The sequence below is a fragment of the Heloderma suspectum genome, chromosome 6 (assembly GCF_057233095.1).
Source record: "Heloderma suspectum isolate Gila_16-S chromosome 6, 16-S_ref, whole genome shotgun sequence".
Lineage (NCBI taxonomy): Eukaryota > Metazoa > Chordata > Lepidosauria > Squamata > Helodermatidae > Heloderma > Heloderma suspectum.
Window position 1 is genome coordinate 65,271,783 of NC_139463.1, and position 15,173 is coordinate 65,286,955.

Genomic DNA, 15,173 nt, shown 5'->3' on the forward strand with positions numbered 1-15,173 from the left:
TGTCGTTCCCAGGAATGTGAGTGGGGGGGCTCTCCCTCCAGCTGCGCCTCTGAAAAGTGAGCGGGTTCCTCTCCCACAGATTGTATCTCTTCCTCAGAATCAGACCTGCTTTGGGCTCAGATCCAACCCTGACATCGATAATGGCTGGTGGCTAGTATATCAGGGGTGAAGGCTAATGGCACCTGGAAGAAGGAAGGGGTGGGACCTGTTCAGGTCAGTGGGTGGGTGGTGGAGCCAGGCATTTATAGACCTGGGTGGAGAGCAAATGGCCAAGGTTCTCATCAAGCCAGGAGAAAACAGCCTGTCCTGTAGGTCTGACCCCACGCTCGCAGGTCTCACACCTCCTCCTGGAGACCCTGTGAAGGAGGCTAAAACCCAGACCCTTCACTTCAAACCCTGGCAACCCTACCAAAGAAGGAGAGAAGTAAAGGACCACCAGATCTTCCAGTGATCATTAATGCCAAGCTACTCTGGCGAAGCACTGAGCAGCAAGAAAGATCAGCAAGTATCCTGTCCGTTGTTGAGCCCTCCCCTGCACGCACACACACACACACACACCCTCTCACCTCCTTGTGGTTCCTCTTGAGGTAGGTCAGTTCCTCTTGGAGGTTGTCAACTTGCACCTGCAAGCTGGTTCGGCTTGCGTTTAGCTCTTCCAGGGCCTTGCGCAGCCCTCCGAGGTCCCCCTCCACAGACAGATGCATGGCCGCCTCAGATTCCAGCCTACCAGGGCAAAAGAGTCCACCTGACATGTTTCCATCCGTGGCTGTCCAAGACCGTTATAACCAGAAGTGCATGGAGCAATAAGCTAGGCCAGCCCTTCCCAGCCTGGTGTCCTCCAGATGTTTTGGACTACAACTCCCATCAGCCCCAGCCAACATGGCCAATGGTGGGGGATGGTGGGAGTTGTAGTGCAAAATATTTGGAGGCCACCAGGTTGCGAAAGGCTGATCTAGGCCCAGGTTGCATCAACAGCACTGATGTCATGCAGGATCCAGGCCCTGGAAGCAGGAAGCTACCATTTCTAAGGCAGATTGTCCTTCTCTTAAATCTGATTGCCTGACATCTGTTCAGAAAATATTAAATCCAGGGATAATTAATGTGGGCAGTGAGAAAGGAGATCATACTCACTTGCCCCACTCAGAAACTCCATGTGTTCATCAGGCGATCCTATACAGAAGACCCAATCAGCACGTGGAAGTTGAGAATAAGGCTGACAGGCGCGATCCCACTCCATGCATTGCTTATCCCTGGATTTCATGTCATCTTCCCAGAGCTCTAGAGCATCTCTACACCAGCCTAAAATCCCACATTTAAAATGGGGCTTTCTGCTTCTGTTTTAAATGTAGGATCACAACAGGCTTCCTTTACATACACTTCCTTTTCCCTTCCCATTTTTCCTCCCCTTTCCCGCTCCTTCTCCCCCTTATCTGAGTCTTCCATCTGTTTCACTGATCTCGCTCCTCTTCTTGCTGCTTTTCCTTTTTCACGGACAGAACTCAAGCAGAACACAAGCGGGATAATTTAATAGCTCATTATCTCTGATCTTTTTAACAATGGAATAAAGGTCGTTTAGCGCTGGAGACGCCCTGCGGGTTGACGACACCATCTAAAGGACCCGCAAACTTCCGTTAGTAGCCAATTTCAATAGCAGGATAAAAGCTCCGTGTGAAGAAGCCCCTAATCACTGTACTTTCCAAAGGGTGTCATTGGTAATTCAGGTGCTCAATCAAAGCAAAGCAGAATGGAACAGAGGCAGTCTTAAAAATATACTGTAATTAATCCAGGAAAACCTACCTAATTACATAGATAACCACAGAATGTGCAGAAATTAATCTAGATCTCCCAGAGTAATTACAGGTGGTACTCCATGGCTCTTCAGTTCTACTGTGGATGCCCAGTGATTTCTATCGGACATCAACATAGGGCTGAGATCATCAGACCCCCAAACCTAACAAAAAAATTATCGAGATCGACTGGCATTCATCAACCACAACTTTGCTTTAAAGGGTCTTCCAAAATCCTGAGCTACTGGATCAAAACAAAGCTCCTTTTATGAACTGTTGTCCTTTGCAAGTTAACATTGATAAAAAAAAGATTCTGATAGTTCAGACTGAAAGTCTTGTAAGCAGCCCTTAGGAGACTTTACTCCATTTGCCTGCCAGTTTATGCAGAATAGGCCAGGTTTAGAATTACCAACAGACTAGAATTAAGGCTGGACGGATCATTCTATTTCCTGTGTGGGTCAGTTTCACATATGCTCATTCATAAATTCATTCTGTCCCATCTATGAATCAATCTGAGGGGTTTTTTAAGGAATTATTTTCAAAGCACAAAATACACATTTTTGCACATAGTACCTTAAAATCCATATTTTATATAGATTTTATCCTAAAATACATGTTTTTGTATGCATTATAGTCTAGAAGTAATCTTTTTCTACACATTTTGGTATGTTTCTGAGCCAACAAGTGTCTTGCAACGTTTGAAGAAGTGTGAAGACTGAAGTTTCACTGTGTTCTGATCTGCTTGTTAGTCCAGGAAGTATACATTACATTGGTTCGCTTAAAAATCCATCCCAAACAAAATCCTCAATTGTCTCTAACTAGAATATTAAACCTTTGCTAAGTCTTAACCAACAGCAATATGAGTCATCTTATTTCTTTTCCTGATGGTGACTTTCCAGAATTTTGAAAGCTTTCTTTAGGGTGCAATCCTATGCATGTTTAGACAGAGAAAAGGCCTACAACTCCCAGCATTCCCCAGCCAGCAAGGCTGGCTGGGGAATGCTGGGAGTTGTAGGCCTTTTCTCTGTCTAAACATGCATAGGATTGCACCCTAAGTCTGATAAATTACAGTTGAATAAGGAAAGGCTACCATCAATATGAAGAAGGAAAATAATATATTTAACTAGCATCTCGTTGCAGCCTACATGGCAGGCAACAGGCCCCCCGAGAGTTTTGAGTCACAGCATTTTTACTTGTTGTCAGCTAGGGTGCCTGACCAAGCAGGGTCAGCGGGCAGAAACAGCCTGGTCAAATTTTTAACCTCCATGGCCCTATTGCCAGAAAATTTTATGTGGACGCCCACATTCAATTTCTGCATGTCAGGATGCTGGTAAGTTAAGGTACAGGAACAGAGCCAGTTCATAAAAATATTCCAGGGGACCCTACCCCTAAAATAAATAATAATGTCTGTTATGATACAAAGAAGGAGGCAATGATAATGAAGAGCTCTTACTTCGCTCTGAAATCGTCAGCAGCGAGTTTGGCGTTGTCGATCTGTAAGAGCAGCCCAGCATTATTCAGGGTCTCTTGTTGGATCTGCAGACAGATGAAAGAGGAAGAGAAGATAATCCTAGAATTATTATAGAACACAGCTCCAGAATGGAAAGAGAAACAATGTGCCAGTTCAGATGATCATAACTTGGATTATTACACTGAAATATGCATTCTGCTCAAGCACAGATCCTCTTGGCTTCTCAACCAGGACTTCTACTTAACCATAGTTCCCTGTTTCATCCAAACCAGGAAACTATGGCTATCAGCTTCAGAACAAGCCAAAATATTAAACCACCGTCAAACCATGATTTTATATCCTGGCTTGTTCCGAAGTTGGAAACCATAGTTTCCTGTTTTGTCCAAACTGGGAAATTTCATTAGAGGCTTTGTGTTTTCATCACAGCTTGCAGTAAAGGGAGGAATGAAGGGCCTGAGTGTGCAGGCAAAAGCCTTGTGCCTGTAGCAGTGTAATATACTGAGATGTGATTGTCTGAATGTGGCTTGTACATCATCAAGGCCACTAACACTCTCTTGGCAGAGTCCTTCATGCTGTGAGTTGTAGGACTCCTTTCTGTCTAAACATGCATAGGATTGTGCCCTAAATAGTTTTTCCCTCTTCCCAAGAAACCCTGGAATTGTAATTCTAAGGGTGGGGGGAGGCAGGGGAGGTCTCTGACAAAGAATCTGCCGCATCTTGTTAAGGTACAGGAGGAAAGTACAAAGTGTGTACAGAATTGATATATGCAGTGGAGGCTGGTGGGTCCGACGTCAGTGGGGCAGTGAATCCACGCCAGGTTTCAGTCAGAACCAGCCAGAACTCTAAACGGGCAATCCATGGTGCGGAAACTGGAAGCTGACTGGTTCTGACTGAAACCCAGAGTGGATTCACTGCCTTACCAACACTGGAGCCACCAGCCTCTACTGGATATATACTTGGAATGTAGACACCTGCCCGAGAGTTGTCCCAAGAAAGTGTTACTGAGCGCAGCTTCTTGTCACCTGATATCCTGTTTCTACCTCTGGTTGTCCCAATTAGGGAGGGATCACAGTTTTATTTTTAAAATCCATTCGAAAATTTATATGCATTTTCATGCACATTTCTTCTAATGTACCCAATTTTTAACGTTTTGTGCAAAGACGGGCATGATAAAGGACAAAGAAGGCAGGGACCTAACAGAAGCAGATGAGATTAAGAAGAGGTGGAAAGAATACACAGAAGAACTATACAGGAAAGATCTTAATGTCCCTGATAGCCATGATAGTGCGGTCACTGAACTGGAGCCAGACATCCTAGAGAGTGCAGTCAAGTGGGCTTTAGTAATTAAAACCTTTGCATTAGTAACAACAAAGCTAGCAGAGATGACAGTATTCCAGCTGAGCTATTTAAAATCCCAAAAGATGATGCTGTTAAAGTGCTGTACTCAATATGCCAACAAATTTGGAACACTCAACAGTGGCCACAAGGCTGGAAAAGGTCAGTTTACATTCCAATTCCAAAGAAGGGCAATGCCAAAGAGTGTTCAGACTACCATACAATTGCGCTCATTTCACATGCCAGCAAGGTTATGCTCAAAATCCTACAAGATAGGCTTCAGCAGTATGTGAACTGAGAACTACCAGAAGTACAAGGTGGGGTTTGAAGAGACAGAGGAACTAGAGATCAAATCACCAACATTCGCTGGATCATGGAGAAAGCATGAGGATTCCAGAAAAACGTCTATTTCTGCTTCATTGACTACGCTAAAGCCTTTGATTGTGTGGATCACAACAAACTGTGGCCAATTCTTAAAGAGATGGGAGTACCAGACCACCTTACCTGTCTCCTGAGAAACCTGTACAAGGGTCAAGAAGCAACAGTAAGAACCGCACATGGAACAACTGATTGGTTCATAATTGGGAAAGGAGTACGACAAGACTGTATATTGTCGCCCTGCTTATTTAACTTATATGCAGAGTACATCATGAGAAACGCCAGGTTGGATGAATCACAAATTGGAATTAAGATTGCCGGGAGAATTATCAACAACGTCAGATACGCAGATGATGCCACCCTAATGGCAGAAAGCGAAGAGGATCTCAAGAGCCTCTTGTTGAGGGTGAAAGTGGAGAGTGCAAAAGCTGGTTTGAAACTCAACATTAAAAAAACGAAGATCATGGCATCTGGCCCCATCACTTCCTGGCAGATAGAAGGGGAAGAAATGGAAGCAGTGAGAGATTTTATTTTCTTGGGCTCCAAGATCACCGCAGACGGTGACTGTAGCCATGAAAGTAAAAGACACTTGCTCCTTGGGAGGAAAGCTATGGCAAACCTAGACAGCATAGTAAGAAGCAGAGACATCACCTTGCCGACAAAGGTTCGTATAATCAAAGCTATGGTTTTCCCAGTAGTAACGTATGGCTGTGAGAGCTGGACTATACGGAAGGCTGAGCGCCGAAGAATTGATGCTTTCAAACTGTGGTGCTGGAGAAGACTCTTACGAGTCCCCTGGACTGCAGGGAGGTCAAATCAGTCAATCCTAAAGGAAATCAACCCTGAGTGCTCATTGGAAGGACAGATACTGAAGCTGAAGCTCAAATATTTTGGCCACCTAATGCGAAGAGAAAACTCACTGGAAAAGACACTGATGCTGGGAAAGATGGAAGGCAAAAGGAGAAGGGGACGGCACAGGATGAGATGGCTAGATAGCATCACCGATGCAATGAATATGAACTTGAGCGCACTCTGGGAGAAAGCGGAGGACAGGAAAGCCTGGCGTGCTATGGTCCATGGGGTCGCGAAGAGTCGGACACGACTTAACGACTGAACAACAACAACAACCCAATTTTTGCAAGCAGTTTTCCTTAATAGAATGCATTTTTTATGTTATTTGCACCAATATATGGATTTTTGTACATACTTTTTCCCAATATACACATTTTTGTATGTGTTTTTTGATTGGAGAACTGCATAGCAACATTTGGAGCATTGCAAAGATTGAAGTATAACTGTGTTTTGGTTTGTGTATTAGTGAACTGAACCAATTTCTCCCCCAGCCCTAGTCCACAAGGAAGAAATAGAAATCCAAAGTGGCATACAAATTCAAATTAATAATGATAATGCTGATACCTTGGACTTCAGCTCTGTGATGGTGTTGAAATAGCCGCTCAGGTCAGGGCCGCCAGTTGATGCTCGCTTCATGTAGATCTCCCGGATGTTCTGCTCCAGCTGTGCATTAGATTCCTCAAGAGAGTGCACCTGGCATAAGGCAGAGAAAATCAAACCGGGCAATGAGAACAGAATAAAAGAGAGGTTGCTGAATCCTTGAAGTATAGGTTCAGTATCCAAGTGTGTCCTTCCGTGCACAGCCAGCCCTGACAGTTCTGATCCGCGGGTGGAAGACCCCGCCGGCCCCAACCCCCAAGCAGCCCCTACCACTTGTGCGATGTGATAGTGCACTTCCAGGGGTAAGCCCCAAAACGAGCGGAAATACTCGTTTCTGGAAGGGGAGAAGTCACCAGAACCCTGCCCCTTCCAGAAATGAGCGTTCCTGCTCATTTGGGGGCTTGCCCTTGGAAGCGTGATGTCCATCACACAAGCTGTAGGGGCCATTTGTGGATTGGGGCCAGCGGGGCTTTCCGCGCACAGACTGGAACCGATGAGGCTGGCCGTGCACAGAAGGACCCACTTGCATACTGCCCTAGGTGTCCTTCCCTATGTTCCATGACACAACCACTAAGTGGCGCTGTGGTGTAGCAGAATTGTGCAAATACACTAGGTTTTCATGCTGCCATTCAGGTATAGTTTCCTCATTAGAAAGAAGAAGAAAAAACCTGCTAAAATGGTTCCAAAGAACAGGAGAGGCCCAGGAGGTGGAGGATGTCATGTAAAGCACCCACAAACTACCCTGAGTGAGGAATCATGAGTGCACAATAAATACTTCATGTAGAAAGAAAGGCTCATACACAAGCAAGGGGTCTTGCAAGCCAGTCCACCCCCTCCTCTGACTCATTTTCCATTCTCTTTCTTTCTTTCTTTTGTTGACATCCATAACATTCTGTAAGTCCCGGAACCTGCATAGGTCCTTGTCAGATTGTTCGGGAGATTTTTCTTTTAAACAAATCTTTTTCTTTTAATTTACAAACTAATATCCTTCTGGAAACCTTGTTTTTTTCTGAGCGGCCCCCATTTTGCTTCCAAATTGATCAGCACAGGAACCACACAAGTTTGGTATTAGAGGGAATGATAATAGGCATATTTGTGCCTTTTTAAACAGGCTGTCAAGGGCTCCTTGGAGGGCTCTCAGTCTAATCCAGTAGCCAAGTCCAGACACAGACAAAGGGATTCTTTTCAAAGCTTTATTCTTCTTTTACAACTTAACAGCTCTACAGGTAGCAACTAGATCTGAGCAGCAGCATCCCTATGCCCTAAGTTGGAACAGTTGGTCCCCGTTTGAAAAGCAATTACTGGCAGACCCCTGAATATAAGGACTAGGGAGAATCCCTCCCCTTTTCCCTTGGATCCTCTGGGCGCAACCGTTCTTTGAGCGCCAACCGGGCACTACGCCTCCTTTCCGCGCTCTCCATTTGGCGCCGCTCTCTGCGTCGGCGTTGCGCGTCCATCAAGTCTGCTTCCCGTGCTCTGTCACTCCCAGGACTGCTATCTAAGCTAGGAATGCTGGTGGGAGGAATCTCTGTCAGCTGCGGGCCCTGGGAAAAAGGGGCGCGCTCCTCTCCCAGGAGCGACTGCTCTTCCTCCGAATCAGAACTACTCTGGGATGCTATGGGCTCAGTGTCCACCCTGACACAGGCGAGGCGGCCTTGTCATGAAGCCTGGTGGCAGGCCGTGGATTATGGATGCCCTGAAGAGAGTCAGACAGATCATCTGACCCACATGGGGCACAATTCACTGGGAAATTCACTTGCATGCGCCTCACAGAAATGAGCAGGAGCTGCTGTTCACGGCATCACTTGTGGGAGGAGTTCTCCAACCCACAGTGATGCAGCTACGTAATTTTAGACTCCAGACTTAATGGTCTTACGGCGCCAAATCTTTAGGTGGGGATGTGTATTCAGTTCCTTCAAAATGAGTCCATTTGTACTAGTAGGTTACCGCTGGCTGACATAGGCTGCAATCCTATACATCACGGGTGAGCAACTTCCTGGAGTTGGGAGGCTGCATTCCCCTCACCAGGGGCCACATTCTACCCCTGCCACCAAAACTGCCACCGCTGAATTTGCCACAACAGCAGCAGCAAAAAAAAAGTGGGGGGGTGATTTTCCTTGCAAACAAGACTCTTCCCACACACCTTATTTGCAAGGGAAATCGCTGGGGGGTTTGCTGATGCTGCCGCTTGGGCAGTGGCAGTGGCTGAAACAGGATGGCCCCCGCAAAACTAGCCAAGCAGGCCACGTGTAGTTTGTGTGTTGCCCACCTCTGCTACACATGCTGGCTGGGGATTTGGGAGTTATAGTCCAACATACCTGGGGCACCAGGTTGAAGAAGGCTGCCTTAGGACATCACAATATAAAACAAGGAAAGTGGACATTATATAACAATGAAGAAGAAGAAAAAGAAGAAGAGGAGGAGGAGGAGGAGGAAATATGATGTTTTTAATGTAGAATTTTATTGTTTTAAACTGTTTCTATTATTGTACATCGCCCAGAGTGGCTGGGTGATCAGCCAGATGGGTGATTAATAAATTTAATTAATAAATAAATAAATAAATAAAAATAAGAAGAAGAGGAAGAGGAAGAGGAAGAAGAAGAAGAAGAAGACATGAATCAGTAAAAGCCAACTTAGTTAATACCAGGCAAATTGACCCAACAGGTAAAATAATTACTAAATCCCAACTCTAGCAGATTCAAACCTACATTTATTCCAGTTATACCAATTTCCAGATTTAGTTTTTATAGGTAACTGTTAACCATAACTAAAGGTCAGACATACAAAGATAAGGATAAAAACCTGTTTGTCAAAGGATTCCTGCACAAACAAGAATTATGTGGGAATCAGCACTGAGGTATTCGTGGTTTGAGCTCACCAGGGCTTTGCCTCATAGGTTTTCAACACCCGAATTCAGTTCTCGGATTTAAAAAATAATTGAAGGCTGCATCTGAGCATGTGCAGAGTGCCTTTGCCCCTGCACAGTTGGTGTTAGGAGGAAGCATTGTGGGTGCCACTTCCATTGTGGGTGCCACCTCTCTTTTTCAAAATGAAATACCAAGAGCCCAGTAGCCCACCTTAAATAGCCTTTCTTGCAATGCAGGTGGATGTCAGGCAGCCAAGTGGCAGAGTAAAGATCCCACCAGGCCGAAAGGATCACAAGGATTGCAAGATTCCACCTTGCTGTAGGAGGTGCAGGTAAAAGTAATTTAGGGCGCAATCCTATACATGTTTAGACAGAAAAAAGTCCCACAACTCCCAGCATTCCCCAGCCAGCAGGGCTAGCTCAGGAATGCTGGGGGGTGTAGGGCCTTTCCGTCTAAACTCGCATAGGATTGTGCCCTAATAGGCATTGTCCTGCACAGGAGGTGACCTGATCCCCCAATCCCTGGCAGCATCTTAAGAGGACACTCTGAATCTCAGAATTTGTCAAGAAAACCCGCCTCAGCTGGCTGAGGAATGCTGGGAGGTGAAGGTCTTTTTTCTGTCTAAACACACATAGGATTGTGCCTTCGGTGAACAAAGATCAGGCCAACTTCACAGTACTATATAAGGTCAGACCAAACATATCACGACCCTGTTACAAACTTTGCAGTCTCAAATTACGAGGGCAATCTGTTGAATTTAACCTTGTTGTCCACCAAACGTGCTTCGACTGGATTGCTTTCTTCAGTGGCAGATTTAGAAGATGTCAAATGTCTGCTTCAGCATCCAGAAAATCCAGAATCCGAAACAGTACTGCTCAGGACATGTGGATATATGCAGTGGAAGATGTGAAATGCGCCTCTACTCAAGACCAATAGGTCTGAATCATAGAATAGTAGTAGGGTTAGAAGGGGCCTACAAGGCCATCGAATGAAAGTTTTAAATTCAAATGTTGGAGCGGCAAGCAGGCATCACTTAGATTACCATCCACATTCAAGGAAAATGTCTCCACTGTTAGTCCAGTGGAGGCAGACATTTGAATTTTTGTTCATTAAAGGCGCAATCCTATGCATGCTTAGACAGGAAAAAAAGTCCTACAACACCCAGCATTCCCCAGCCAGCATGTGCAGAGTCGCTTTCCCTCACCAACTCTAGCCTGTCCCCACACACATAGAATTAACACTTTCTTCCAGGAAAGATGGCAGAGCTCCGGACTAGAGATGTCTGGATTTTGTGAAATCCGTCCTGAGTGTATTTTGTGGATTGCGCGGTGTCTTTCATTCCAGCGTCCATTCACAGACGGATTCGATCTTTTTCATCATGAGAAAAAATACGCAAATAATTTCGTAAGAGGATTCGCAAGAATTTATGTAGCTTACATTATTACATAACATTTAGCATATTGTCCCCCATTCCATTCAACTTTTCCCCTCATATATTTTCCAGTCCCAGCAGAAACTTGCGTATTTTGCTACAAATACATTTGCGCAAATTTCAGGAATGTTAAAAAAAGAGAAAAAAGATCCGAACGTCCACAGACTCCACGCAGCCTGGGGAGGCCGGTTCGCAGTGGATTCTGCTGGTCGGATTCTTAGAAATCTGAACTCATTTTAGTCCGTCTCAAATTTCTCCAGCATCCCTGCTCCTGACACAGATGGACCATGGCACCCTCTTTAAAAATCAAGCACTGTCTCCCTTTCCTGGAACTACATTCCAGAAGCAGAGGCTGACATGGTGGCGCTCTGGCAACACCCATATTACCTCAACGCCAGTACTACACACCTGACTTTCCATTGAGGATCACCCTCCAGCTACTCACCCTGTCGAGATAGGCAGCCAGGCGGTCATTCAAATTCTGCATGGTGTCTTTTTCATTCATGTCAAGGATATTTGTCTCCACAGCCCCTTGCCCATAACGCCTTGCCAGCCCGTCCTTGGCCAGGGGCAAGAAGCTAGCCAGGAACCCAGTGCCCCCATAGATACTTGACGCTGTCTGAGACCTGCCTAGGCCAAGCAAGCTTCCCCCTCTGGGTCCTTGGATGCCTCCAGAGAAGGACTGGCTGCGGCTGGAGAAAGTAGTCGCCATGATCCCAGCAGCAGAAAGCAATGCAAAGTGGGAGAGCGAGCGATGTAACTCCTGGAAAGTTCCCTTATATAGATCGGCAAGCCGATGGGCAGGGCTAACTCACACCCTTTCCCCCAGTGGGTCACCTTGTTCTTCATACAGTCAGGAACAAGAAAGGCATTTGTTTTGAAAACTACGCTCGGGGTCATTCTTTTCCCCCGCTCCGAGAGGCACATTCGTAATGCCGTTGCAAAACCCATGGATCAAGATTTGGATTTGTCAATGCCAGATGGAGGCCAAGATAACCAAGAGGAAAAATGTCCAGCATGCAATTTCTCATCACCCTACAGTCCCCAAGCCAGATATGGATGCAAAAACTCTTAATGTGTGTGTGTGTGTGGGGGGGGGTGATCTTACAGGTTTCACCATGCGAGAACAGGCTGAAGGGAACAGCTTGGAAGTGGATCATACCATGCAAGACTGTCAGGGCTGTCCCTGGTTTTAAACAGAATTTTTAAAGGTGAGACTTTGCCCCTTGTGAGTGAGCAGGACATTTAGGAGAGGCCGCAGCTCAGCAGAAGAGCACCTGGTTTGCCCGCAGAAGGTTCCTGGTTCGATCCCCGACATCTCCAGGTAGGGCTGGAAAAATTCCTGCCTGAAATCCTGGAGAGCTGCAGCTGGTGAGTGGTGACAATACTGAGCCAGATGGACCGTATCAGGCAGCTTCCTATGTCCATATTACTGTAGCATTCACCTGTGCTTTTTGGTCACTCGGTGTTAATTCAGTACTGCAGTAATTGTAGCTGAAATGCTGTTTCCCCAGTGATGCTTGAAAGGAATGGGACAGATCATTCCAGTGTAGCGTGTGACTGCAGTGCCCATTTTCAAATATGGGACCCTCCCTTCATCCATGCAGAGGAATATGGAATAGCTGCTACCTTCTTTATAGCTGCCAACAAAGCAGGGGGCCCAACAGTGGATTCATTCCCTCAAAAGCAATTGTGAGAGTAGACTAACAAAATGAGTTTACACTCGCAATCTCTTTGATGGGGATTACGCTTCCGCTGTTCGAGAGTAGGATAGAATATTTGGGGCCTACAGTTGGCATATGCCCCATCCTCCACTCCACCCCACCAAATCCTGGAGGCCTTGTGTCGTGGAATCCACAAGTCTTTGAGGGATTCTGAGTTTCTCGTTGATACAAGCTAACGAAGGGCATGAAACAAAAGCCAGAGGGTGCTTCCAAACAAAGGTTTTAGTGTGTCTGTGTTTATGGAATTTTACAAGCAGTCGAGACGTCACTGTCTTCCACTCACGACCGTCCTCTGTTCTCCCACAGCTTCTTCCGTCTTTTTTCTTACCATGGAAAATCTGTGAAGGAGAAAAAGACAGAACAGCTGCACAAAGTTTTCTCATAGGTAATGCTAGCAACCCTCCATCGGAAAGCAGCCAGGGGTACAATCAAGAGGACAAGTCTAGGGTGGGAGAGCGAGGGTGGGTTCAGCATCACTGGTTCATCTGCTTACAGCCCCATGCTCTGTTCCGATACAAGTCAATGGAGCATGTTAGGCTTAGGACTTAAAATTGTAAAGGGAAAGGGACTCCTAAAAAGAAGGGCCAGCCAGGCCCACCGCAACCCACCTTTGCAATTCAGTCTACAATGTTCCATTTGTAGTGGAGGGGAAGAGACAGAGAGAGAGATTGCATGGCAATGTACTCCAGATGGCACAAATGCGTTGTATGGCTTTCTTCACACGGAACTTTTATCCTGTGATTGAGATTGCTCCTTCACAGAAGTTTGCAGGCTCTTTACATGACGCCGTGACCCTCCAGGGTGTCTCCTGCATTACATACCCTTTGTTCTGCTTTTAAATAGATCGCAGGTAATGAACTATCAAATTACCCCGTTGTGCTCCACTTGAGTCCCCCTCCCCCGTGAAAAGAGGAAAAGCGGCAAGAAGAGGAGCCAGATCAATGAAAAAGAATGGAGGATGCAGATATGGGGAGAAGGAGGGGGAAAGGGGACGGGGGAAAGGAAGCACATGAAAAGAGGAGTCATTGTGATCCTGCATTTAAAACGGAAGCAGAAAGCCCCGTTTTAAATGCAGGATTTTAGGCTGGTTTAGAGATGCCCGAAGTCTTGCTGTATTAAAGGCATGCTATATAGATATGGATATAGATATAGTTTTCAAATTGGATAGAAAGTTCTTTCAATATTCTGGTTATATTTTCAGCTGTGGAAATTCCAGAATGTTGCTACTGTCTTCAACATTCAAATACAGGATTTTCTGGCTAGGCCACCACCAACATTTAAAAGCTGGAAGGAAGAATGTTGAAACCGGGGATAGCTCACCTGAAAAATGTGGACATTTCAACAAGTAAAACATAGTGGATTGGGGCAGCTGGGAGCGAGGACTGTTGGAAACAGCAACACAGGTTATGTGGAATTTTCCAGTGCCTGGAATTTTCCACGGTTTTTTTCCATGAACTCGACTTCACAAAGATAAGAGAAATAACACGGAAAATCCCTGGTAATGTATTAGTAGTTTCGGCAACACATTCCAAACTACATCCCTGAAAGTATGTCAGGTTTACAATGACACACGAGACATCAGTCAAAATAAACAGCCACAATTCATAAATCTCTCCCCCCAGAGCAGGTCTGAAGGAGAGCTAATAGACTGCAATGGGACTTCCAGGGGACAACTCAGAGAAGCGCTGCCTATTATCATTACTGATGCCTGCGTAGGATCACTTTCCTTTTCCTCCTCCTTCCACTTATTATTTCCTCTGCCACAGAGGTTTAGATTGTAATTGCTTCGAGGCAGGGTCCTGCCTTTTTCTTTCTTTCTTTGCTTATATTACTCTGTAAAGCAGAGGTGGGCAACATGTGGCCCTCCAAATGTTTGGGCCTCCAACTCCCATCTGCCCTAGCAACAAGAGCCAATGGTGAGGAACGAAGGGAGTGGTAGGCAGAAACATCTGAAGCGCCTGCTGGAAAGCATCATCTGAACTGATGGTACTATCTCACTCCTGCATGTAGATCTTCTGGGTACCAAAGCAGGCCTAGGGAGAGAGGGCAGGAGCAGTCCTGCTCATGGGGTTGGGGGAGCCAAAAATGGCAGTCTAGGGGAGAAGGAGGCATGGCAGAAAGGATCCATTGCCTCCGCAGCAAAACCTGTGGGTTGGGGGAAGGTTACTGAAGCACATTCTGCCTTACAGTGAGTGAAACTCTGGCCTACGTTTGGCCCCAGGTCTCCCCTTTGCCCAGGGTCTCAGCTGCAATGGGGGCTAGCAGGACACACACAAGGCTGGAGTAGAACTTAGCGTGGGGCTGCTAGGCTAATATACCCAGCAAGTTCCCAGCAGATACTTGGGGTGACCACTTTGCACCTGCCTCTTCCCCCAAGGGAGAGAGGTTAGCACCCATCATCAGGGATAGCTCCAGGAAATGTACGCGGGGAGCAGGGAGAAAAGGAAAAGGAAGAAAAAGTTGAATTCTTATCCCCCTTTGAAAACATTTTCACGGGTCCCACACAGAAATGTAATAACATAGGTAGAACTGCTACACAGAAACAGCAATTCTCCCTCTCTCTCCACAAGGCCTGCCCTGGGGCTGCCTTTACACTAAAGAAAAACCCTACAGTCCTCCCATTCTGAAGCCTTTCCGCATTTAGAGTGGGCTCCCAGACTGCGACGGGATTGCTGAGAGGAGAAGCTTTTAATTTTCAAAGTGCCATAGAGATCAATGAAACAGTGC

The 15,173-nt window shown here is 46.0% G+C and overlaps 1 protein-coding gene across 2 annotated transcripts in view; it reads right to left on the minus strand.

Moving 5' to 3' along the window:
* The window catches only part of LOC146341048 (keratin, type I cytoskeletal 19-like), a 30,097-nt gene extending 18,545 nt beyond the window's left edge, over positions 1-11,552 (minus strand). The window contains exons 1-4 of one of the 2 annotated variants that reach the window (XM_084808259.1): positions 11,168-11,552; positions 6,388-6,516; positions 3,241-3,323; positions 567-723 (exon numbers count right to left, since the gene is read on the minus strand). In XM_084808259.1, coding sequence (XP_084664385.1) covers positions 567-723; positions 3,241-3,323; positions 6,388-6,516; positions 11,168-11,434 — 636 coding nt within the window. In that variant the 5' untranslated portion in view covers positions 11,435-11,552. Of the gene's footprint in view, positions 1-566; positions 724-3,240; positions 3,324-6,387; positions 6,963-11,167 lie in introns of those variants that run through there. The other variant, XM_084808260.1, reaches the window with a different exon arrangement.
* Positions 11,553-15,173: the final 3,621 nt, after the last annotated feature.